This window comes from Dicentrarchus labrax, unplaced genomic scaffold (genome assembly GCF_905237075.1).
Source record: "Dicentrarchus labrax unplaced genomic scaffold, dlabrax2021, whole genome shotgun sequence".
Classification (NCBI taxonomy): Eukaryota; Metazoa; Chordata; class Actinopteri; family Moronidae; genus Dicentrarchus; species Dicentrarchus labrax.
In genome coordinates, this window is record NW_026136703.1 from 18,702,794 (window position 1) to 18,729,781 (window position 26,988).

The 26,988-nt window shown below is 42.0% G+C and overlaps 1 protein-coding gene across 1 annotated transcript in view; it reads left to right on the forward strand.

Annotated features, from left to right (window-relative positions):
* The first annotated feature begins 2,562 nt into the window (after window positions 1–2,562).
* LOC127361606 (glutamate receptor ionotropic, NMDA 3B-like) overlaps window positions 2,563–26,988 on the forward strand; it is a 66,783-nt gene continuing 42,357 nt past the window's right edge. Inside the window, exon 1 of the mRNA XM_051396370.1 lies at window positions 2,563–3,656. Coding sequence (XP_051252330.1) covers window positions 3,123–3,656 — 534 coding nt within the window. The 5' untranslated portion in view covers window positions 2,563–3,122. The remainder of the gene's footprint in view (window positions 3,657–26,988) is intronic.

Genomic DNA, 26,988 nt, shown 5'->3' on the forward strand with positions numbered 1-26,988 from the left:
TTTCCTCCTTTGCGCTTGGAAGGAGAGAGTGAAGTGATGGAGTTGCAATCTGCAAATACACCGCTATATGTCACTAAATCTTACACTGGACCTTTGAAAGTAGTTGTCATAGAAAATCATACAAAATAAGCAACTGTAAAGGGACCCCTTGCCCCTGAGAGTAAAGTTTGATTGTAGATAACTACATAATAAGTGCTATCTAATCAACTGCATTGGTTTTATTGATTTCTCATTTACACAGAGCAAAATAAACTGCTTTTAAAAGGTCAAGTTAATTGAGATGGACTACCTTAGTGATATTTGAGTGTTAAACGGTTAAGGCCTAAAATAAAACAAAATAACCACCAATATTATTTTTTTGTGTTTTTTTTTTTTTATCTGATTTAAATGTGTAGTTAGTGGTTAGGTTTTCCTGTAAGCAAACAAACTACTAGCATAATCAGAGTATGAGTTGATTTTCAGTACTTTAATGAATACATTATATAATTATTTTTTTAAGAGACCATGCTAATTTGTGTCTTTTAATCATTTGACACCTCAACAATAATCCAACAGTTCAGTGAAATAGAGATGTAAGCTGCCCCCAGGGGATATTGCCCCAAACCACCAGAGAAAGAGTAATTTTTAACTTGGAAAAATTTGATTCCACATTAGATTTCCTCAAAATCTGTTTGAAAATTTTTAAATCAGAAGCAAATAAGACTAAACATGTACAAATGGCATCCCTACATATAGGCATCACAGTAGTGTCCTGCTAATGGGCACATGCAGGCTCAGTTTCAGGTGGGTGGAGATCTTCCGTCATCGTATGTTTTGCTATTTCCCCTTATACTGTTGTGTTACTTCTGTTAGATCTTATAATACTGAATCACCACTAAATTACATTAGAAATAATTAACTAAACTTAAAATGATACAGTACAGTACAGTACAGTGCATAATATATAAGCATTCAATTTACATACAGCCAACACAATAAGTACTAGAAATCTGAGCACTTAATTTTCTGTTTGTCAAATGGATGCAACATAAATAATATGTTTATATAAGAAGATAATGTACACCAAATATGGTTATAAGGTAAGAAGAAAAACTGTTTTGAAACATTGGGTATTTTCTGGACATTGTGGATACAATTTAAAAATCTCGGCTCTAGAAAGTTGCAGCAGCAGTCTGGTGCATTCAGACACTTACAAATTTTGTATAAGGCACCTTGTTATGAACTAACCTTGACCCAGTAGTCATCACATTTTGCAAAATAAACAAGAAATACATTTTGAAATGCTTAGTTTGTACTTGGTCCTGCCCAGCTTCAACAGGTACCTGAGGGAGAGTGAGTGAAGCTCCATGCAAGTTTAATGCTCCTGGTTTCTGCAGCAGAACAAAGCCCACGGTGTTGGTTTTCATCTTTTCTCTATATGGAGCAAGTAGAGCATGAGGAGGAGGAGGAGGAGGAGGAAGAAAACACTTTTTGCCCAACTGTATCAGATTTGTCAGTAAACTGCACCAATATCACACCAGGTCACCCAGCAGGCTGTGAAATGACTTGTTGATCCTAGGAATGTGTGTGTGTGTGTGTGTGTGTGTGTGTGTGTGTGTGTGTGTGTGTGTGTGTGTGTGTGTGTGTGTGTGTGTGTGTGTGTGTGTGTGTGTGTGTGTGTGGGAGACAGAGAGAGGGAGTGATACCTCTATCTGCAGGTGCGCCAGACAAACCTATTCATGTCAGAGCATACGCTGAAATGGCCCTGCAGCATCACCCCATGCCAAAGCCACAGAGAGTGAGGAAGAAAGAAAAGCAGAGACAAGGAAACACAAGGAGACAGACCTTTGAAGCATCAGAGGTGTCTGACATACAGGGAATTATCAGAAAAAGACAGAGTGGGGACCCCAAGAACCACACACACCACTGCCCATATTTCACTTGGTTGACAAAAGAGATTTACTGAATGTTCTGCTCTAACGATGGCAAATTAGATCAGGGGAGAGAGAAGTGAGTGCAGAATGGATGAAGGGAGGACTGAGTGCTGTCCCTTGCATGAAGCCAAATTAGCATGCACAGTAGATCTCTTTTATGGCACTGGCGCTGTCCGTGGTGCTGAAAAGATGTGGTTACACAACGGATAATGTTCTACTTGGACGGCAAGGAAGGAAGTGGGAATAAATCTCTGAGGAAAATTGAGATTTCAGCAAGCTATTAGCTTTGTGTTGGCCAACCTGGCAGGGACATCGTGATCAGAGCTGCAAAGGTGCTTAAAAGTGGACCATTACCTCACAAAACAAATTACCACCATTTATAACAGGAACCAATTTCAGAAAAGCATCACTTTTTTCTCTCTTAAAAAAATCAATCATTTGGAAACTTACAGCATTTTAATTCTTATTATGCCCTAAATGTGTGTGTCTTTAGATAGATTTATGCCTGCCATAGGGCAAAGTGTTAATGGAAAAAAATGTAGGTAAGTGAGTTAATCCTCCAGAATGCAGAAACAGAAATAAGAGGAAAAAAAATCTAAAAGGAAAAAAAAGAAAAGAGGGTGGTCCACAATGTCTGTTGCATTGTTTATATTTCCACAGGATTCATAAAATAATCACGAGGAAACATTTTCGATTGCTAGTAGTTTTAATTCTGAATGAAAAACATTAAGTGCAAATTCTCTATGGGACCCGAAGAAGCGGAAGGAAATGTTACCCGACGAGTTTTCATTAAAATTCAACAAGAGGCAGGCTCCGTGAGAGGTTAGATTATTGGCCGGCAGGCGCGTGGACACACACACACACACACACACACACACACACACACACACACACACTTCACAGCTGGTGTGCCTTCCTCCAGCAGAGACTGACAGAAGCGGGGCGACCGCTCTAAGCTGCGAGCGCTCATCTCTCTCCTCCACCAGCGCGTCTTTTACTGTTGACATAAAAACTTTGAAGAGGTGAGAGGCGAAACGTCAAACCGCCGACAAATCACCGTTGACAGCGCGCATCAACTAAGATAAAGGGGGGAAAGAAAAAAGAACCATCAAGTCCGAGAAAAGCGGTGGAGCCGGGAGAAAGAGGGAGCTATGCCATCTCCCGTTGATCAGAGCCCAGTCCTCCTCTGTTGTGTGTCGGAGCTGCAGCATGGTGTCTCTCTCTGGACTCTGGACCTACTGCCTCGCCCCTGGGAGACCTCATCTCCTTTTCCTCTCTGCCCGACCGCTCCTGCTGCTTCTTTTATTAACAGTCTTCACCTCCCCGGAGCCGTGCCTCCCGCACCCACAGCCTTGCCATATCCTCGCCCGGATAGGACACACCGTGCGCCTCGGCGCGCTCTTGCCGACCCGCCAGCCGGCACGGATACAAAACGCGCTCAACCGCGCCCTGGCTAGCCTCAGGCACCAGAGCGGAGGGGCAGACTCCTCCACGACAACCTCCCAAACACCTCCTCTGCTGCCCTACAACCTGAGCCTGGAGATGGTGGCTCGATCGCCCGCGGGAGGGGACCCGGAGTCCTTGTCCCGTAGCGCCTGCCAGGACCTGGTGGTCAGAGGGGTGTCTGCTGTGCTTGCCTTTCCCCGCTCCAGGGAGGAGCTGATCCAGGTGGAGTTCCTCTCATCTTTCCTGGAAATCCCCTTCATTTCCATCTTGGAGGACACCGAACCTCTTGTGACTAAGGTATGTCTGTTTGTGTATGTGTTTTTCTGCGTCTGGTTGCTGTCCCTATGCACCTGTAGCAGTCATCTTTAAAGGAACAGAAAAAAACACTGAAGGTTTTTTGGTGTACTTAAATATGCAGCCTACGGCCAAACATGTTTTCATTTAGACCTTTATCAGAAAGGTGACACTCACGCATGAACCCCAGACTGACCCATTAGCCTGTGGCAAGGATTTTGGTGTCTGAGCTGGAGCAAAAACTCTTCTCACCTGCCAGATTTTAAGCCTGGCTTAAGGCAAAGGAATAATGTAAGGAAAGGTAATTGCAACAGGGATAATATGAGCAATTATTCTTAAATCCAATCTGAAGAATGACTAGAATAATAGCATTATGAAAAGAAATATAAAAAAATACAATAATGTGGATAATTGGAATTGTAGATTAAAAGACCATTTGGGGACTCAGATGCTTAAGTTGCACAACTAAATGTCTTCTTCCAGTAAAGTCTGATGTTGAGGATTGATCTCAGCTGAGCTTTAGGACCTGCAGGCCCTTTACATGCATGTTTAATATCTGGTAGCTCTGCCTTGGTATTGGACTGAACCCTCAAGCCCTCCAGCAGCAAAGGTTTAAAGTGAAATGCTTTTTCTCTCTCTCTTTAAGCTCTCTTCTTTGTGTGTGTGTGTGTGTGTGTGTGTGTGTGTGTGTGTGTGTGTGTGTGTGTGTGTGTGTGTTTCTGTTAACAGAGTCTGACTCGGGATGAGAGCGAGTGTGCATGTGTATACGTGTGTGGCTGAATGGGTGTGTGTGGATGTATGACTGAAGACGGCTGTGTTTTGGCACCTTTCAGAGTGAATCATTCAAACAGTTGAGATATAGCCCACTGATAAAGGGATGCTGTGGAGAGGTGTGGTTCTGCAGCTTGTGCTATTTGTGTCTAATCGTATATGGGTGTTTATGTGTGTGTGTGTGTGTGTGTGTGTGTGTGTGTGTGTGTGTGTGTGTGTGTGTGTGTGTGTGTGTGTGTGTTGCTCAATGTGTGTACAAACTTGCAGGTAGGCAACCAACGTGTGTGTGAGGTTGTGTCATGTTAGTATTCCCAGCAGCAGTCGAGCCGCTTGCCAGTCAGTCAATCCAGCTCCAGTCATATCCGCCTCTATCCAACTGAGCAGCCAACTGCATCTCTCTGTCACACACACACACACACACACACATTTGAGTGTACACCACACACACGCAAAAGGCACGTGCACATAAAGAGGACTTTCAACTTTCAAACAGGTTCAACTAAGACACACACAGGCTGAACTAAGAGGAGGCATTAGGGAGACGTGGAGGAGAGAATGAGGGAGGAGTGTGGTGAGGGAGATCTATAGTCTGAAATCTTTGTCCTGTCGCGTCTTCTTTGTCAACAATAGATTGCTTATTCGATTTCAATAAAGCTGGCATGAATGACAAGTCACACCACTTGACAAATGTGTCGGCAATGCAAGGAGATAAACAGGGGAGAGGAGGAGGAAACAGAGAGAGGAGAGATGAGGGGAGAAAGAGAAGAAGGGATGGGCTGGGAAGGAGGAGAGGGTTTTTTTGAGCTGTGGGAGGCCTTTCAGTTCCACAGAACTGTGCCAAGCAGTCAGTGGGCAAAAGAGAAACAACCATCACTCTCTTCCTCTGTGTCTCTCTGTCTCAGCTTTTCAGTATTTTTAGCAATAATGTCAAACAGCATTTTCATATAAACGGATTCATGTTTTGGTTAGCTTTTGTGTTTATGCCACACCAAAGTGCTTCCCCCATCATCATTCATCAAATCATTTATTCTCAGTGTCAGGCTAGTCTTTCTTGGTTCACAGAAGGTGTTGTGTCCTAGGCATCTGGCAGCAGAGACACTTGTTTGTTTGTAAGGAGCAGAAGACAAGCAGGGTAGCTATAATGAGGAGTAGTCAACTGACAAATAAAAAATAGGGACAGAAACTCAGAATTAATCAACAGATATCCCAGGTTAAAGATGTCACAGTACTGAGTGCAGTGTGTGGCAAAGGAAGAGTGACCTTTAAGAGAAAGAAGTGGAATGAAATCACCCATTAGAACCAAAAATATTATAAAATAGAAAAGTAATCAGAAATGTCCACAGAATCATCAATAATATAACATATCAAGACTGCTCCATTTGTGTTCTTCTAACAGTACCTTGTTGCTTAGCTAAACAGTATAGTACTGAAACCATTACGCAATTAATGAATTGACTGAGAAAATTAATCGACAAAAAAAATTGTCATTTATTCTGCAAAAATGACAAGCTTTGTCTTTGTTTCCATCTTCTCATATTTAAGGGTTTTCTGCATTTCTCAATTTTTATATCATTCCAATATAATATTTTTCCATCTCCTCCTTAAAGACATCTCCTCGCCAGGGGCATTTCTCTGACATTTTACACATGGATCAGTTTATCATAAATAAAACCCAATTGCTTTATCGAAAACGATAAAAGCTGTGAGCTGCCACCCTAAGACAGTATAATTTCAGTATAGCCAGTGAAGGACTGTAATGCATTTTCTTTTTCTAACACTCCAGGGTGTACCTCTATAGACAGGGCACAATGTGAGAAATAACATAAAAGGAGTGTGGTAGGAGGTGGGACAGGTTCTTAAACACACAGAGAAAGGGCAGAGACGAGTGGGTTGGGTCAACAGGGAGGCAAATTGTTACCTTGTACTAACAGGGGATTGTGCTGATAGCAAAATCCAAACAGAAGATACAATTCTAATTAAAAATGCTATTTACATTTTAGCATCAGTGGGGGTGGAGTGCTCCTGAGACAGGGAAGGAGGGCTGGAGAAATGCAGAGACAAAACAAACGCCTCTGCCAAAGGAAAAAGCAGAACCTGTCACAGATTGATCCAAAAAGGGGAGGGTTTTTTTGTTTGTTTTTGGAAAGGAGAGTCTTCTCCCCTGAGTTTTTGAAATTGTGCAGATTTCCTGCAGGGTATTGGGAATTGAGCCCATGTTTTTCTGGTGAACAGATCCCTTCTCTGGACATCAGAGAGAGGTACACACACACACACACACACACACACACACACACACACACACACACACACACACACACAGAGACATAAAGAGAGACACTTACACATGCAGGAGGAGACACTTGCTATGCTTCCTGCCAACTGTCAAAGCAAATTTTACACACATTTTATGTCACAAAAAATAAATGGTGACTTATTGAGGGTTTCTATTACAGGCTAAATAGACTTTGTCAAGGTCAAAGAACATGTCCATGAGTGTCTCTCAAGAATTAATTAGCATTGGCACGGTAATATTTTTATTTACTGTCAGCTTATTCAATATTTCACATTCCACTCGAAGGAAAACACAAAAAAATAAACTTGGCACAGCTGCGATGGGGCGTCATACAGCATGTGTGACATTTCTTGGAGGTTGTGATGATAGATATTTTCCAGACTACCTTTCAGTACACCCACTGCTGAAAGGTTGTCATCATTATGTACTTGACGAGCAAATTTCTTCCAATAAGTTATCGCTGAAGTTCTCTATTGTCAAAGTATGCCTGTGTTGCAATACTGGGAAAATTTCAGCACCAGTGAAGACAGAATATACAGAATAGGACACAGAAAGACAGAGGGACAGAAGGGCTGACAGAGACAGAGGTCGGTTGTCCGCCTCCGTCCTCCTCTCTCTGCTTAGTCAGACAGAGCTGTGGGACTTGGTGATGTGTCTCAGCAAAGGAAGTGCTTATTCCTCCCAACCTACTTAAGCTAATTAGAACCACTGTGTGACCCCTAACTGTAAATCTCTCCCGTCCATCTATGGCAGGGAGGATGAGGGGAGGAGAAAGGAAGAGGGGACAGAGGGAGGAGAGCAAAAGAAAAAGGAAATGGGCTTCTAATTCCCATCAGGGCCATAATGGGCAGGCGATTTGTTCAACAGTAGCTTTTCATGGAATTGGGGTAAGAAACGAAATTAAGGATATTTGATGTTTAAGTGAAGAAATCCAAAAATAACCTTAATTAACCCCAAAAATGAATGAGCTAGGTTTCACAATTGGTATTCTACCAGTATGATAGGGTGTGTTGGTAATAGTAGCATAGTCATTATAGAATAAAATAATTTGGTTTGCGCAATTGCCAGCAGATTTAATTGAAAAAGAACATCTCTGCAATCTCAGTCCATTTTTATTGCGGCCAGCCTTTTTAAAGCACAGTCTTACCAAACAATTCTAGATTCGCTGATAATATCACAGGAATTATTTTGTGGATCATGATTTCTATTCCGGAAATGTATTAGCAGGGAGAGCTGAAGGAAATGGTTTTGCTGATTCCTGAATGTGATTAGGTGAGAGGGGTGGTATGGTGTGAATTCATTATTTGTCATACTTCACAGTGGAAGCTGTGTTCCTGCGGCTCGGTTACTGTCACTTTACCCCCAGCTGCATTTAATATCATTGAAATACACCCTTAAATTCTTCCATGAAGTACAATGTACAGGGCTTTACTTCACAGAGACTAGTTCTGAATATCATTTTTTCTCTTTGTAGTTCAGTTAGCTCAATTATTTCCACATTAAATGGTATAATATTCCCTAGAAAAGAGAAGAACATTTTGTTCATATTTCACAGTCAGGTTTTTACCTGCCTTATGTTTTTTAACCAGACATTGAGCATATGTATGCACATTGTATGTACAAAGGCATATTTGCTTGGATCCTGTTGCTCCAACCCCTGGCACTTGTTACTTTAGTCCCTCTGAATCACAGCATTAGTTAAACGCCTAAACTGCAAATGTTGATGACATTGTCATTATCCCCTTCCCTAAAACATAATCACAACAGTACACACTCTAATAAAGCCATGTGGCTTATTGTTTAATGTTTCTTTTTTTTTTTACTGTTTATGATTTGGAATAACCTTTATCGTTCTGGTGGGGAACTACTCTCCCTTCTGCAATCTATCCATCCTGCATTCTTTCATTAAGTTACTTCTTTTTTTAATGACATACCTCATTCTGCTTAGTAAAATGAAGATTAGTACAGTAAAAAACCCAATTTGCGACTTTGAATGAAATTACATTTTAATCCAGGGACCCTGCTGAATAAGACGCATTGTGGCTCTGAGCTAGCCCTGCTCTCAGAGGACACGCACACTGCACACACGTTCACAAAAACACACACCACACACACACACACACACACACACACACACACACACACTCATTCATGCACGCATATAGGCAGAGAAGCACATGCACACGACCTACACAAATGTATACCTGCATATATATGATTCACACGCATACAGTGTCTGTTCTGTGCTCACTAAAGGTTATTAAGCCTAATGAGGCTTTACAAGGCCATGCTGCCTTTAGTGTTTTCTTTGAGACGATGAGGGGATTTGTGCCCCGACCACAGTGGAATAAATGAGTGGAAAGAGAGGGACAAAACTTGTGCCGAGCCAGAGCCGCAGGCAAACTGACAGTTTGAGACAAGCAGGCCACTTAATGCAAACAGCTCAAAGCTTTTTCTTTATTAGTGTTATGATGACAGTTCAGTGCGGTCTTGACTGAGCCAGATTAATTGAGCAGAGCTGAAACAGCGGAGTATGTATTACCAAAAGGACTGTGGGCCTGTTTGAGCTACTCAGTATGGCATTTGAGTCAGTGTTCCAATGTTTACTTGTGTTTTTGCCTCTGGTGAAACAAATGCTTCCAGTAACTCCACACCAGTACCATATTTATATACAGAGCTAAAAAAAAAAAAAAAAATTAATGAAGTAGACCAGTGATGGATGGAGGCAGAATGGAAAGGAGGGGCTACATGTATCAGAGAGAGAGGGAGGTGTGGTTGTCATTATAGAGAGATAATAGAGGGATTGGTGGAGGTTATGTAGGGATCAAGGAATGAGGGATCAAGGAAGAAAGAAGGTAGGGAATGCTAAAAGGAGAGATCATTGTAAAAAGGGAGGAATCCAGAATGAGGTATAAAGGAAGGGCAGGAAGAAGTCAGTTGGGAGAAGGATAGATAGAGAAAGAAAGTGGGGTAGAGAAAGACAGTAGTAGGGAACAATGGAAGGATGGGACCAGGAACAAAAGGGGAATAAGGGAGTGGAAAAATACGGAAGGAGAGATCTATAAAGAAACAGAGGAATCCATACAACACATGGGGAGAAAAGATTATTTCCAATGTAACAACAAAAGAAAGAATCAAACAGGAAAAGAAGGAATTAGGTGATACAAAACAAGGGAATTAGGGATCAGAAAGAAACAGAAGAATCTAGAAGTAGAAGGAAGGAAGGACAAAACAAATGAATTGAGTGGTAGAACAGGAGGAATCAGGGAAGAAAAGCAGGAATCCAGTACAAGGGACTGAGGGAAAGAGGCATCAAAGAAGAAACTGAGGGATCCAGTGGGACACCATAGGGAAGTAGTGATCAAGGAAGAAAAGGAGGAAGGTGGAGAAGGTCAAGAATGTGAAAAAGTAATGGGAGATCCGATAGTAGGTAAGGAGGGCACCTAGAAGAAAGAAATGGATCAACTATGGAACATGGTAAGGAAGGAACAATGGGATGAATTAGGTAGGGAAGTTGGGATCAAATAAGAAAGTACAAATCAGATGGGGAACAAGAGAAGAGGCATCATAAAGAAAGGAAGGAATCAGTTGAGGGAAAGAAAGGAAAAAATCTGAAACTCTGACAATAGGGGAGAAGGGAAGGAAGGACAAGGAAGGAAGAAATCATCATGGAAGAAAGTTATGAATCAGTTGTGGAATGAGTAAAGAAGGGCTCAACAGAGGATGAGATGGATCGAAGGCTGCTGGAATTGGAGAAGGGGTGATGGAGGATGGGAACGGATGAGTGTATTGAAGGAATGCAGGCAAGGATGACAGGAGGCTGGGGCCTTATGCTTTCTCTTCCATTGAAGAGTTTGATGGAGGCAGTTTTATCTAAACTGTGCCGGTTCATTAGAGGATTAGTGAGTGATAACTTCGAGCTATCTGTGATTGAAAAACACCCTCACACCTACCTACACACCCAAACAGATTAATGAAAACACACAAACACTTTTTGCATAATGCTTACAACCACCCTGCGCTATAAATTGGACTGATGCAAACTTATTCAAAGACACAAAGATGAAAAGACATATTGACATATACTTTCAAACTTTTCACATCCTTCTAAAGTTACTTCCATCGCTCTCTTGTGTGCACATTGAGAATGTGTGTAATTGTGTTACAGCAGCTGGGAACTAAGGCACAACACCAGAAATCTAGGCCAGGTGGGTTTCAGTGATAAGGCCAGACTTGGAGACAACACACACATAGGGCCCTATAGAAACTCCCATAGGTCACAGGTGAAAGACAAGCAGACGGGAGAGGCAGACAGGAGGCAAGACAGGTGAGAGAAGGTGAGAGAGACATGTGCTGATGTGAGATTAAACAGATGCTGACAGATGGCTGTGGGACACGGTTGAGCGAGTGCCAAAGCGACAGGTTAGCCAAACACCCGGGGGTGACGACGAGAAAGTGGGGTAAAACATCCAGCAAGGGGGGAGCCAAAATTAAAGCAACAAAAGGACCGGGTAAGCCAGAGAAAGAGATACCGAATGAAGCAGACTTAGACAGACATTGAGTGATTCAGACAGGTTGAGAGAGGAAAAAAAGAAAGATTAAAAAACTGAGAAATAGACAGCAAAGTAAAGTGAGCAAGCCAGTGAGAGATAAAAGAATGAAAAAGGCGACCGGGAGATGACAGAGAAAATGTGACAGAGCAAAAAGCTGTCAGAGATGAAGTTATTTGAGAGGCGGGCGAGGTGTAGACAGAGGATTGAAAGATGGTAGACCCCAAGGTAACTTCTGTGTTCCTTCTGGGATATTTATGTTGGGAGTTGGCAAGAAAACAGGGATGATTTAGAGCCCATCTGGATGGGCTTCAACACCACCTGCCCACAGTGGAAAAGCTGTCTGAAAGGAGACACACAACAGTGCACCGGTGGCACTCATGTCAACATACAAACACTCATCGTTACATTGTTTACATCAGTTACATGTGTAAAAATGCAGCCGTTTCACCCATTTGGTTCCACTCCAGCTCATTGGATTTCAAATTAAACATCATCATCCTGTTGAAATTCTGGCTTTAAGGACAATGCACTGGGGCAATGATCCTAAACATACAGACCAGGACACAAAGGCCAGAAAGTGCAATATTGAGTCAGTCATCTGACCTCAGTCCAATTTAGTGTTTCACATGCTGAACAATACAATAACCAACCAAACACAGTGAGGTGAATTCAGCAGCAGCACAGGCCTGGCAGAGCCTCACCAAGGAAGAAACCAAGTGTCTGCTGGTGTCTATGCATCGCAGACTTCAAATATTAGATCACTTTGTTTGAAATCGAAGCTGAAAATCAGTGTCTTAGCCCTGAGCTTCTAGGTGGGTGTTTCAAATGGCATCAGTGAGCTGGCTTTGCTAGGAAACACATTGTCATCATTGTGTATCATATGTATAAAACATATTGTCAGCAATCAGCCATTAAGAATTCAAACTCACTGTCCCTTTGAAACCCGAAGTCTGACACTGAGGAGTCTAACTTGAGATAACTGAGCCTGCCCCAACACCCTCTGATTACTCTAATTTAAAATAAATATTGATAGTGCAACATGAAAAAAGTTAATAATAATAGCATTTGTCACTCCTTATTAGTATTTATCTTTTTCTCTAGTCACTCATGTGAAGATAATCTCGATAATCCCCATAATGCAAATTCACCACAATATACTTATCACTGTCATTTTATCACAATGTGCAATAATATTGTATAGCTCTAATGGCTAATGACATGACTGTCAAAAATAACAGCAACAGGTATAGCAAGTGAAAACAAAGTTAAAGCATATATATATACACTATATATACAGAGAGAGATGTTTATTGCTATTTTTATTTACAAGACTTTAAATTTCTTAACTTGTCCAACAATCCAATTACTTCCTGTTCCCTAAAACAAGGGGATGTTAACAAAGGGCTAAATACGTAAATGCCTAATTCATAATACCTCAGCAGTTTCTCTGACATGGATGGAAAGACCCTCAAATTAAAGCTTAAAGTGAGCACTTTAACTCATTTCAAATCCAGTGTGCTGGTGTACAGAGTCAAATCCCCAAAATATATCTCTACCTGCTTTCTGACTTCACTGAAACACATTCCCACACACCTCCTGTAACACACCTGTAATCTCCTGTAACCGCCATATACTACATAGACATATTGCTGTAGATGCAATCATACACACACACACACACACACACACACACACACACACACACACTGTTTTGCCAGTATGCAAAACACAGTGAAATACACACTTACACAAATTCAAACATGGCAGTTACAGCTCTACCCCACACATGCATGGCTACGCACGCTCAGTCAGATTGTATCCGGAAGCATCTATCATACACACAAGCAGTTGTGTTGGGAAGTCTTCTGTTCTCTTTCTCTCTCTCTTTCGGTATTGACCTCTGTGTTCGAGCCGCCTCCATAAAGCAGAGTAGAGCGGAACGACAGATAAATCCTGAGTGATATCCCAGGCTGCTGGTGCAGGGGAAACATCAAGACAATCTGATATTCATATGCACAGCATCTAAAATATAAACACTATTTATGGGCTGGAAGGAGACATGCAGACATGGTGCAACTGACGAAGAGTCACTATGAGACACAAGGGTGGCAGGGAAAAGAGATATTTGAAATGGAGAGGATTGAAGGCAATGGATGGGTGAATGAGGCAAGGAGACAATAAATGAGAGCTTAAGGGTGGGGTGACACAAAAAGAAAAGAAAAGACATAGAAAGAAATAAAGGTTAAAAAAGTGTGATAGATAGAAGTGAAATAGGATGTGATCAATTTTCCTTCCTTATTGCCCTTCAAACAAAGGACGGACCGTCCTCCAGATAGCGCTAAAGCTGCTTCCCTGTCGCACTTATCTCATGCCAAGTCACGCAAGAGAGCGGAGCAATATTTCACTCTAATTCAGGTCAGTAGCATGCATATATCTTGCATCTATCCCCCATTCACTTGGCCTTTTTTAAAAGGAGACCTGAAGAACATCGTAAAATTACAACTATTTATAACACTTTTGGAGATTTATTCTACAACCAAGATCTGGACTGTTGGAGAGAAGAGACATCTATTCAGATAAAATGACAAACAGCATGAAACAAAATCTTCTTTATCAAAGGAGAGCATGATACCTTTATGGCTGAATGCCAACCAGTCTAGGCTGCGTGCTCATTGAACTACCTAACTTAAGTTCAGCTGGGTTCTTGCATTGTTTATACACTGGACCCAAAACGAACAAATGTTGTGTTTCTGCTGTTGTAAAGAGGCTGTTTCAGCAGGATACGGTAAAAAATTCAGCCGAATCAATAAGTTCTCAACTACCTCAGGCAAAGAAAACAGAGTGGAAGATATTTTAATTGAGGAAAAGGGAATGGACAAGCATAGAATCTTTTAGGTAAAACGACTGGGTGGCAATATTTTGATGTTGTTTTTTTCTGTTTATGAGCAGTAGAGTGGAATAACATGAGGCATGTTAGGTTGAGTTTTTGCTAGGTGTAGGCTCCTTATTTTTTTTTTTCAGTCATGACACACTGTCAGAGTGAACTGGCCTTGAAGCATTCAGGTGGAATGGTTGGGTAGAAAGATTCTTTTCAGGCAGGACAGCTGGGCAAAATGGTTGGATGGAGATATCTTTTTCAGGCTGCTCACTGGTGAGGACTGCTGAGAGAGATTTGTCAGGTATAAAATTGGTCTAGGGAAGAGATATCTCAATTTTGGTTGAGATGCCACAGAAGAGTGGATTAATATCTATACGGATGGAATTTCTGATTTAAGATGGCTACAATACAGTGTGTGATAATGTAACAGACATTAGAACCATCCAAAGAAACTGCTGCACTGTTGGTCTCACTAGTGTGGCTTTAAAGGAGAAGCACTTTATGTTGCCTTTCTTCACCCAGCTGTCTGCATCAAGAAAAGGCATTCAACACAGTGTCTAAAAATATTTTCCCTTCCTTTTCAATGCTGAGCTTTGTGAAGAAAGTATAGAACCAAAGTTTTTCAGCCTTCAGAAAGTACCTTTTTGCATTTTTTGGATGTAGAGAAACGTCCTTTACAAGGGAATAAGATTCACACCTCTGTCCATGTCCAAGGGGGCCACCAGGCCATCACGCTGGAATATCATTAGCTATCGATAAATATAAATCAGTCTCAGGTTTGAAGTTGCCAAAATGCTAAAATCCTTATGATACAGCGTTGTTGTGCCAAGGTTATATAACGCATTATACATTTATTACTCTGGGACTAGCTAGCTTAAATGTCGAATACTCATCCCACAATTCTCCTGCTGGCAATAAAAAAAATGAGAGAAGAAGCATGAAAATTATAATTTCAGGCTTTGAATGTTTGATCCATTTTTGCTACAACTAAATAAATAGTTGGATTTTACATGTAAGTCAGCTTGGAGACTTGGGGCTCCATCTCATCCGGCCACTTGTGTACATGGTTATCCAGTTATGATGTAATTGTCTTTGTTTGTTCAAAGCTTGTGACACAGCACAGCAATCATTGTTTTGGACATTCCAGCTGCAGTCAATCCCAGACTTTGTTTAACAGTGCTAATTTTCAAAATGGACTGTACTACAGTTGAGGCATTCATTGGCAGCCTTGTCAACTGTGGTTAAAGGAGGCCTGATAGACCAGGACATGCCCAGTCTGTCCATTCCAGTTTTCTGTCCATTCTGTGTCAGTCTCAATCACACCATCATGACTAAAGCAGTGCTGGGCTACAAGTCGACTGCCAAGGCTTTCCCAGCAGTGGTGGTGCTCTGCCAGTGTTACTGTTTGTGTGCATGTGTGTCTTTTGTCATAATGCTGGATGTGAAAAATGTCTGTACATGTGTTTAGACATGTGTACATTGTCTTGTGTGCCTTGGTATGCCAGTCCTCCATTTTTTGTGCAAATGGTTGATATGGTTCCAAGTTTGTGCCAATATTCCAATACTTTGATTCATGAAGAACTTTGTGTCATTCAAGTTGCAGTTATTTGAACTTAAATTCAGATTTTTCATTTTTATAGCTGCAATTAATTGATTTGGGGCAGCACAACAAGCTAAACAACATATTTTCATCTTAATTACTTAAGTTATTATGATAAGCATGTTTGATAACAGTTGCTGAGCAATATTAGCGTTCATCTGGAGTCATGTTTCTGGCCACCTGATGAATGAGGGTCCAATATTCACTCTTCTTTTAGGTCTCCACCAACTACCAAAAACTATTGATAGATACTCTATTACGTTCACCAGCTAGTTGCTAACTTTGTCTCTCTACCATTTGGTGCTGGACATACAGGTTTGTCAGAACTGTCTTGCTGAAAACAGCTGACTTTTCAGACTTCTCAGTGGCTGAAAATGAGGTTGATGAAAGAAAAGTTTGTGGTGTGGAAAACCAAAATTTTGCACGCCTATGTGATAACTCTCTGTGGGTTAAAAAGCTCAAATTTGATGAAATGCTGCTGGCCCTGGTCCTGTTGCGTGCATGTACATATGAGTGCTGTATAAAGGTCATACAGCAGCAGGAGTGCTGGTCAACTGTAATTCCTTGCCGGCACTTAAAGGATAAGATATTGATCGCTGCACACACAAGTTATTTTCCTGCTTTACGTAAATCAGTTTGTGATTGACAGGTCCCGGACCTGGACTTGTCCATCCCATTGACTGTTGATTTCATCAGCATACGTATCCCCCATTCTCCAAACAACCACTGGGTTAACCCTGCTTTCAAATCAGCATCAGCTGTGTCTCCAGGAGCATTTATTAACAGTGGATATTTTCCAAATCCTAATAATATTGCTGGTTTTCTCTCTATAGCATACCTGAGATTGCACAAGCCTAAGTGATTAGTTTCGTGGCGGCACAAATCGCCTGGAGGTAGATTGTCAGTGGAGAGTGCACGAGGTCCTCTGGAGGAAAGCATTCAGTCCTCCAGCTATTTAATTATGAGGGCGGCAGACCCCTGGGTGTATGGCTTCATTCTCCCACAACAGTGGCTCGCTAACAAACTCTGTTGAGTGCCTTTGATTGATCTGAAGCCATTTGAGGTGGCCGTGAAAAGACAAAGGCAGTGACAGAAGGAGGGAAGGGGAGAGGAGGGGGAGAGGGCAGGGAGGTTGGGGGGGGATGGAGAGGCAGGAGGGATGGAGGGAAGAAAGATGGAAGGAAAAAAAAGGGTACAGGGAGTGGGATGTCAGCAGGGAGGGAAGCACAGAGGCAGGGAGAGGGAATGAGGGATGAAGGGGAGCAAGGCGTGGATGGATGGCTGGAGGGATAGGCACAGAGAGGGGTGGGGATGCTGGTGTCTTTTCTGGCACGGCATTTTCCTGCACACACAACAACCACGCAACTACACACGGACCCAGGAGGTGCATTGAGCTGTGCACACATACACGGAGAAACATTTACACACACAAGCCCACACTAAAACACACTTTGTTACAGTATTGTTAGAGCTTCCACAGTATCAGGGGAGCAGAGATGTGGATGTATTTGCATAAGTGGGTATTATACTCTGAGCCAGTGGACAGTAGCGATGGCTAAACTCGATGAGATAAAGCTTTCATTCTCTCTTTCTTTACTCTCCCTACCCTGTTACCACACGCAAACTCTCCATTTATTGCCTATACTCTTTTTTTCTCTCTTTCAGTCAGGACAGATTCCTTCTCTCTTCCCCCATTTCCCACTCTGTCTCCCTGCAAACACCCTCCTGACCAAACACATTCATCCTGTATATTTGTTGTGCAGCTAACATTTTCCGTTCCCTCCAACTTCTCCCCTTATCTTTTTTACTTAACTCCCAGTGTGCGAACTTTTTCAATTATCCCTGCCTCTACCTCTGAGGGTTAGGGGCGAAGGCACTGTTTTGGCAGGATAAAGCGTCCGCAGAGGAGAGAGGGAGAGGGGAAAAAGAGAAAGATGGAGGCAGGAAGGGAGGGAGGGATGAGAAGTTGAGGGAGAGATTCCGCAGTGACTCTGTTCCAACAAGTCATCTTTCATTTTTATGACTTCAATCAAGTGTCCTTGAAGCCTAAATATACTCAGATCATGCACTCTTATCCTGGCTGGAAAGCTGGGATTCCTTTAAGTATAATATCTACGCTTCTGCCCATTGTGTGCACAGATTTTAATGACTGTCACTCTAATGCTGTCATTTATTAGCAAACGCTGTCCTGTCCCTGCTCTGCTTTGGCACAAATACAAAAACGCACATATCCTCTTTTTTTTTTTTCTCTTGGCCATTGTATCTTGCTGTGCGGTCTCTCTCTCTCTCTCTCTCTCTCTGTCCCTCCCCTCCCACCCTTTTATTCTCTACCTCCACCTCTCTCTTTCTTCTACTTTCACACACACGGTCTCTATCTTCTATCCTTTGGCAGGAGACCACTGCAGTTTGTCACACACAGTGCAATATGGTACAGATTGGAATCACTAAAAGAGTATTTCTATTCCTATCTGTTTCTATCTCGGTGTCTCTCTCTTACAGTGTGTGTGTGTGTGTGTGTGTGTGTGTGTGTGTGTGTGTGTGTGTGTGTGTGTGTGTGTGTGTGAGAGAGAGAGAGAGAGCAAACTTGCTGAGAGAGAGCAAACTTGCTGAGGAAGTAACCTTGCCCAGAGAAATCTCACTTCAGAAAGTCAACTGTCGCCTTTGTGTGTGTTCCAGGACAGTTACAGAGTTATAGGAGTGTGTAATTCCATCTGTCGGAGTCTACCTCACTGGGATGCACTCTGTGTGTGTGTGTGTGTATGTGTGTTTTGTATGTGTGTATGTGTGCATACAGCAGGACTGCCTCCTGTTCCTTCAGCCATTCTGATTCCTTGTCCCATTTCCATCCATCTTTTGCTTAATAAGACTCCTCGCGTCTCTGTTTCTCCATCTCTCTCCTGTTCCTCTCCATTTCCTTACAGATCTCTTTACCTCTTTTTCACTTTCACTTCTTCCCCCCTCTCCACCTCTCCTTCTTAGTCTATCCATATTGCCTACTCTCCATTTTTGTTTTTACCTCTCTTACCCTTTTTCTCCTTCTTATCGCTTTCCTTCCCCCTCTTTTCCTGCTCCTCATTTCCCACCTGTACGGGATTGCTGTTCAGAGCCATCGAGCCCAGAGCTTGTAATACCCTGACCAGAGTTATTTAGCCGCGCTATGACAGGTAGGGAAATGAAATCACCACTTGGCTGTGTGTGTGTTTTTCTTTTCGTTCCCCTTTACTGTTTCTCCTTCCCATTTATGAGACCCTGCTGCAGGGCTATTTTTAGTCGGCTGCCACCTTCTCGCTGGCTTATAAAACCCGACCGCCAGACGTTCACTTAGGCAGAAATTCTCTATCATGATTGCGGGATTGATGAATGATATTGTTATCTGCAATTGTATTTTGGCATAAATAGAAAAACACCTCTCTCTCTCTCTCGCTCTCTCCTGCATGGTCATTTTCTATAACTAATTTGGAGAAGGACTCCAAACTTCAGCAAATCTTAGCAAACTTTCTGCTGTATGCTGATAACTGACTGACTGGATAAATTGATTAAACTTAAAGTTATTCCCTCACATGCATGTTAAAATTGTATGTTCCATGCTAACAGCTTGGTTCTAGGGATGGCATCTGTCTGCCCATGCAACTTTGGTCCAGACTGAAATATCTCAACGAATATTGGATGGGTTGCCATGAAATGTTGTACACACACCACAAGGACAAGTCCTAATGAGTGTGGCGATCCCCTGATATATCCTCCAGCATGATCATATGGTTGACATTTGTGTTTGTGAGTGAAATATCTTCACAACTGTTGGATGCATTGCCATGAAATTTGGGACGGAGGTTCAGGGGTATGAATCAGCATGTGATTCTCCGGGTTTTTCTCCAGCATAATAATCAAGTCAAATTTTGAATTAGCCCAGACGTTTGGTATATAGCCAAATACCCGGAGCTATTGGATGGATTGTCATGACGTTCGGTACAGATATTCTTGTCCCCCTCAGCATGAATTGTAATCACTTTGTTGATCCCTTAACTTTTCATGTAGTGCCGTCATTAAAGTCAAAATTTAAATACATTGGTTTATGACCAAATACCTGAAAAACTAAAGACATTTCCATCAGCCTCAGCTGTACTTTGTATTTAGTGCTAATAAGCAAATGTTGAGGTGGTAAATACTATGTTATCATTGCCCGTGTGAGCATGTTAGCATGTAGCTCAAAGCACCACTATCCCTACTGAAGCCAGTAGAGGGGCTTCTGTGGGTGTAGCCAAAGGACGTTTGTCTGTTATGCTTTTGCTTCCCCTCCTGATTCTGATGTGAAGTGCCATGCATACAGTTTGTATGTGTACCGGGCAAGTTGGTCACCCCACCTCTCAGAAAATGGTGGATTATGCTCCCTGTAGCTCTCCTGTAACACTATGTTTTGTACCCAAACAGAAAATGAACCAGTGGTGCCGATTCCAGAGTTGTCATATTTCATTCACAACATTTCACACTCTCTGAAAGGATCCCATACCAGTCCTAGTCCCATAAAACTCCTATATGGATCGATTTGCTCATGCTTCTGTAAAGAAGTGGGTGTAGTAGCCTAGAGGTCGGAGAAGCAGGTTTGGATTGGATGGTTGCTGCTGGGAAAATGTGGGGAGAGTACAGTATAAGGTGCTTTATAAGCAAAGTGGTGGAAGATGGAAAAGGACTGGTGTGAAAGCACCAAACTCTGAATGTGAAGTAGGGTGAATATGACAAAGCTTGTGCATGGTTAGTAGATATTCCCAAGAAAAAAATTACAGCTGAAAAAATAAACTTTAATGAAATGGCTTTGTGGGAACAAAAAATACAAAAAAAGCTGTTATTCTGTAGAATCCTTTTTTTCTTGACAGCGCACCATTTCCATCTGCATGTTTTTTTCCGAGCTCGGGGGCCCAGCTGAGGTGACAGATTGGTCCCAAGGAAAGGACAGGCTGCCTGATGTTCAAGAATGGAAGACGTGTGAAGTTCTGATCCGTAAATGTCATTTTATCTCTTGGCTATCTTTCAAAAACTCATTCTCTCTCTATCTCTCTTAAGGGTGTCATTTTGCACACACATACACACTCTCTCTCTCTCACTCTCTCCTTCCCTCTCCCTCATCTGTCAGATGCTTAATCTGATATTAAACGTACTCCCAAATGCTACACTACCCTTCAGAGCTCCAATTTACCACTGAGACACATACATACCTGCCAATGACACTCCCTCCCCTCTCTTCCTTGCGACCTCTTTCCTGCTCTCAGTCTTTCTTAAATACTGGCACACACCTGCCAAAGGTATTGATTTCTCCTCCACCATCTCTCTCTCACACACCTACACACCGACCTGCCAATGCCACAAAGCACCTTTTCCCTTTGAGCAGCCTCCCTACAAATGTCAGGTGGGGTAGTGGGGAGGGGGAAGGAAGAGGAAGGGTGTATGTTGGGGGTGGATGAGGATTGAGAGAGAGATGCATACATCAGACACGAGGAGGATTTCACTTTTGCGTGAAATCACGTTATCAGACTGGCGCAGGGTATGCCAGCCGGGAGAAGGAAGTAGGAGGAGGAGGGGCTGAGAGGCAGGAGGGAAAGAAATGTTCTAGACACTGTAGGCTTTCATATCCTGGCTACGAAATATAACACATAGCAGAGATTTTATATTGATGAATTACTACTAGAAAGGCTCACATTCTGTGCCCAGGACTGTTTAAGTGGTTCATTTGGATGTGGATGTGGTCTGGCCAACAGGATTGGGTGTCAATTTCATGGTTACTTTGTCTTGTACACCAACCTAAGCTTCAAAGAAATGTCTTAGATAGAACGAGGAGCGTATAATCGCCAACATAATATGCGCTCACACATGCTCATGCATACTATACACAGTGTTGGCATAATCTCCCCTGCTTTGGCATGTGGATGCACACTCAAAATTGCTCACACTTTTATAGTATACGCGTCATATTAGACACAGCATTTCAGTACGTGCGGCACACACACATGTACAATGTGGGTCGCATAGATGGAGCATATGTTTTTTTAGCAGAAACATGTGTCACACGATGTCAAACCTACTGTACGTGCAAACACACAATTTCTGCTATTTATTATTTTGTTGTTCTTCATTTTGTATGGGTAATATTAATTATTCATTGAGCCTGGCAGCCTGCAAATATCATCACAGGAGATTAATATAAAATGTATCTGTCCCACTTCGTCACCCGCATGCACACTCATATCCATGGTGTACCTGACACTGAGCAAGAATCCTATTTGCTATGCAGGAGAACCTCTGACAAGCTGAAGACCTAAAGTTGAGTTAATTAAACATTAAGCATTAATCAAAATGAGATCGTTAATCTCGACACGATTATCTGTGATATTTTGTAAATTATGTGTTCCTCCTCAAGCATACAGAGTGGAAGGGGACCAACACTCGGGCATGCACACAAGTTGACAGACACACACGCGCAGTGAGGACAATTTGCATAGCCCAATGTGTATATATATATGTGTGTGTGTGTGTGTGTGTGTGTGTGTGTGTGTGTGTGTGTGTGTGTGTGTTTGGCCTGATAAGCTAGCTCTCATTGCTCTTTGATGCCCTTTACATGTTTCAATCAACATCAATCAGCACTTGGAATGCAGCTCTTCATATTAATTGAGTCTGAAAAATGCAGCTGGCTGCAGGGGGAGGGAGAGGGAGGAAAGACATGCACAGATCAGTGAATATTGCTTTCCATTCAGTCAGAACACAATAGGGTCAAACGTCATTGGAGACCACAGTAACTTCGCTGACCACACCACACACACATACACACACAAATCATACTCACTCACAGCTGCTCTATCTAATTGAAAGATCACACATTACGGAGGTGTTTGCCAGCTAAGGAAATTAAGTTTGGCTCCTAAAAGTCCCAGTACTTAGGAAGATCTGACGCATGCAATCTTTTTTATGAATCTAAATTGGAGGTGACTTTGTAGAGTGTTAAACTCTGAGCTGGCATTTACAGAAAGATTATTGCATTCTCTTTTTCCCTTTCCTTTTTCTGCTGTTCAGCTTTGAGAGCTGCAGTTATCACTGGGTTTTGTCAAGAGAGGGACTACGTCTCTGGCTCTTCAGCGAGTCTGGGTCTTATCACTGGCTGACTTTGTTTCTGGATATGTCTGTTGCCTTTTAGCGCACACGCACCAGTACAGAAACACACTCTATCACGCAGAGCTTTGATACCCTTTTATGCACTCATACAAACATCAAAGACGTGTGTTTTTTCATACATGCATGGACACCCAGGCACATCATTTCACACACATGTGTACATTCAACACAGAAGTTGCCATCTAATCGCCTTATTTTGCTCTAAACTGACAATAGCTGCTTCGCCCTAAGTGGGCCACCCTTGCGCTTTTGTTAACGATAACACAAAGTTATTTTCCACACTATGAGCTGCTTCAATTACACCCCCTGGCTAGAATCACTAATGGCAGATAAGTGATTAGGACCTAGTGCAGAGATTTGCCCCATTTATTTGATGTAGCAATTAATACTGAAACTGAGGTAACGCAGAGGCAGATTAGTGACTCGATTTTTCTGTAGCTCAAAGGGAAGAGACCAAATGCTCTCAACAATGGTATAGTGATTACATTTGTACATAAATGGGGGGTCTTAAAGTCCTGTTGGCTTAGAATCATGCTCTTCTGTCTTTTGTAGACACTGCATCCAACACAACTTAGCCAAAGTGGTATCTCTACAAAGAGGAACCGCAAAGGCATCTGGACTCTCCCTGAACAAAATCCAATCAGAAAATATGCTCATTGGCTAAATATCAATTTTGAATCATAATTTGAATGAAGGTTGAAGTTTAGTCCATGGTCAAGGCTTGGAACCAGGGCCTTGATCATGGACTAAAATGCCCCAGGTAACTGTTTGGAGATTACATAGTTTGTGGAAATCTGACTGATGCCCAGTTTGCTTGGCATGCACTGCTAAAGAACACAATAAACTAAAATGACAAAGGTCCTTACGTGGCTCCCTTTAGGATTCTTCTATGTGAAAATCTGGTTTTAATACCTTTATTATTCAAGTTGTTATTATTCGTACATGTAGTATATTGTGCTGAGATAAATTATGAAAACAAGCTGACACACAGCAAACCAGGTACAGGGTAGTAATAGTCACACACTGACTGATGCAAATAGTGTCTCCTGTGTCAAAGTCTGATGTTTTGTTGACCCAGCTAATCACTTGTCACTTGAACGATAATGTCTCATTTGGGCATTTGCTGAAACAACTGATGTTGCCGTTTTTCTTGGGAGGTCGGTCTCTCTGCCATGTGCTGTGTAGCTGCGGATTACAAAGAGCTCAGAGCTCATTTTTGCCTGGAGGCCCCCCTAGTGGGTTAATTAGGTCTGTCCATGATATGCGCATCTGTTGCCACAGTGCCAATGGACAGGATTGGATGTGATAACAGGTAGAAATTGAAGTGGCGTTATTGTGCTCGTTCACTTGCAGACAGCTTTATGTGTATGTTTGTTTGATGCTGGTTTCATGAATAGGAATCAAACAATAGTATGTTTTAGTCTTGTGAATAAATCCACACACGCCTCTTTAAGGTTACTTAAAGGTTACATCTGAAGGGAAAGGTTGCTGCAATTAGACCTTTGTACAGAGCATGAGTCATCAAAATGACTAATGGCATATTTACAAGGAAAAGGGGCTCAGGGGCTATGTTAAGTGCAAAGTTCTTGTAATATTACTTGTGGTTTTTTAAATCCATATCAGCCCTCCTGAGTATGTTAAGTATACCACTTTAGCCCTGAAAAAAATCCTTGTTTATTTAATGGATTCCTAAGTGAGCAGAACGACAGCATATTATCCTGTTGAACACATCAGCTACATTCACCATTTTGTGCATTTAGATGTTGCACAAATGTGGTGTGACCTACTGTAAAACTATGAATGAGCATGTAGGGATTCACTGCTTTGCTCTTTGGAGGAAGAATGATAAATGTGCTTGAAACTGTGTTTGCAAAAACCTGAAATTTTGTGCTTTTGGTTATCCGATAGTATCTGTAACCACTGGGGCATTCGGCCAACTTTTTTATTACAGCAACAGAAAGTATAATTCTTGTTTCTTAACACAAGGTTTACAATAGCATTCCACATGCAGGTGAACCTTATTCTACAGAGGTTTGACCCTGAGATCAACTTAAGCCGTGAGTGAACCGTACTCCTCCCTCTGTTTGAATGAATAATCAAGCAACCTGCAAAAATATGAGTGTTTACGATTATCCAAGGAAGGAAAACAGGACAAAATATTTTCCTCCTGAGAGATATTTACTGCATTTTGAAATCTGCATTTGACAGCTGCAGTGCTGTTGTTTATGTTTTATAGTTTAGGCTTTGATGAAAAACATAGTGTGAAGGGTGCATAATCATAGTGTAGCAGCTTACAGGGCAAACAGCTGGCAGTCAAGGTCACTGGTTTGAATCCCACGATCCCACAATTGGTGTGAATGAATGTGAGTGAATGCAAACGTTCCTGATCCTCATAAATGTCCACTGTACTGTCCTTAAGCAAGGCACTTAGTCCTGTCAAGGTTAGAGCGATGTCCTTGTGCTGTGTAGCTCTCTCTCTCTCTCTCTCTCTCTCTCTCTCTCTCTCTCTCTCTCTCTCTCCACACACACACACACACACACACACACACACACACACACACACACACACACACATACATGACTGTGTGTAAATGTATAAGTGTCAACCAGTGCATTCCTGTTAAAGAACGTGCATGCTCAGCAAATCATCCCGGGATAAATAAAGGTTTAAATATAGACATTATAATGGAAGCGGTTGTAGAAAAATGTCTACAATTTTTCGGGAATTAGTGCTGCAGCAGCTACTAAGCAATCCTCTCTTGAAAGTTATTCATTAGAACAACATTAGCCCAGTGTATTCACAGTTTATTGGCAGACTGAGCTAATGACAGGCCCAGATGCACAAGATTTATGTGGGCATGTACCTTATGTTAGCCCATGTGTCTGGATGGGGAAGCCAGTAAATGAGATCCTAGTCTTAAAGGGAAACCTGGGCCCTTTAAGACTAGTTTTGGCTGTCACTGGTATTGATAATCATAGTATTATTCTCCAAGTTAATTGAGATCTGGAAACTTTACACTGAAAAGAAATCCAACAGGGCATTAAACATAAGCAGTCAGATGATCGTGCATTTTTCAAACAAACCCGCCGGTTAGCCAAATTTATTTGTAAGAGACAACAAAGGTAACAAATTATAATCCAAAGTGTCAGTTTAGAGTTTACTTTGATCTATTATATGTGCTATTACTATGCAGTCAAATAGATTTGCATTGAAAAGAGGGATAATTACATTTTAAGTGAGCTCGCTTTCCAAACTGTCTCCATCCTACTTCGTAGTAGCAACGTCTGCATGTTCCCAGATCTCAGCAATTACTTTGGCGAGCACAATGGTATTGTAACTGGCCATAACTACAAAAATGAGCTGTCATTGACTGGAATTTTCCTTTAAGGTTTTTTTCCGTAGTGCCTCAGTAGCACAGGTTTCAATGCACCCATACTGCTGCTTGCATCTGTTTCTATCTGCATCTGTATCCATGTCCTTGTCCCCGGTTTTCTAATACTGAGCTCATGTCCTTTGAAATTACTTTTGCAGAGCCATTTTCTCGAGCCTTTTACAAAAAAAACAAAGTTGTCGCTGAGAACAAATTAGAAATCTCAAAGCTATTCCCCCTTAGGATGGGTGGGGTAATGTGGACAGCTGATTGGGTCGGTACAGCACCAGCACACCAAGATTCCATTTCCTGTAAAATGCTATATATTCATCTAGTAAGCCAAACTATTTACTAAGAAAAAGGCATTCGAATCACTCATGTCAATGTTTATAATGACACTAATCTAAAATCTGCCCTGACTTGATGCCTGGAATAATTGGTGTCATTTTTTTTCTTTCCACAAATGGTTGATACTCCACTTTGAAATAAAACTCTTAATTTCTACACATTCTGCTCATTTCTGCAGTGGTTACTGATGTAGGTTCAGCACTGCATATTTGATCATGTAGCACCAGAAGTGGGCAGGGGCCAAACAGCATGCTCATCTGTGCCCCAAATCAGCTCACCCCAAATGGCCCCTCAATCGACTGGAACTCACAGTCACATTAGAGAGGCACTTCTGGCATGAGCAGGGAGCTGTTTGTCATACAT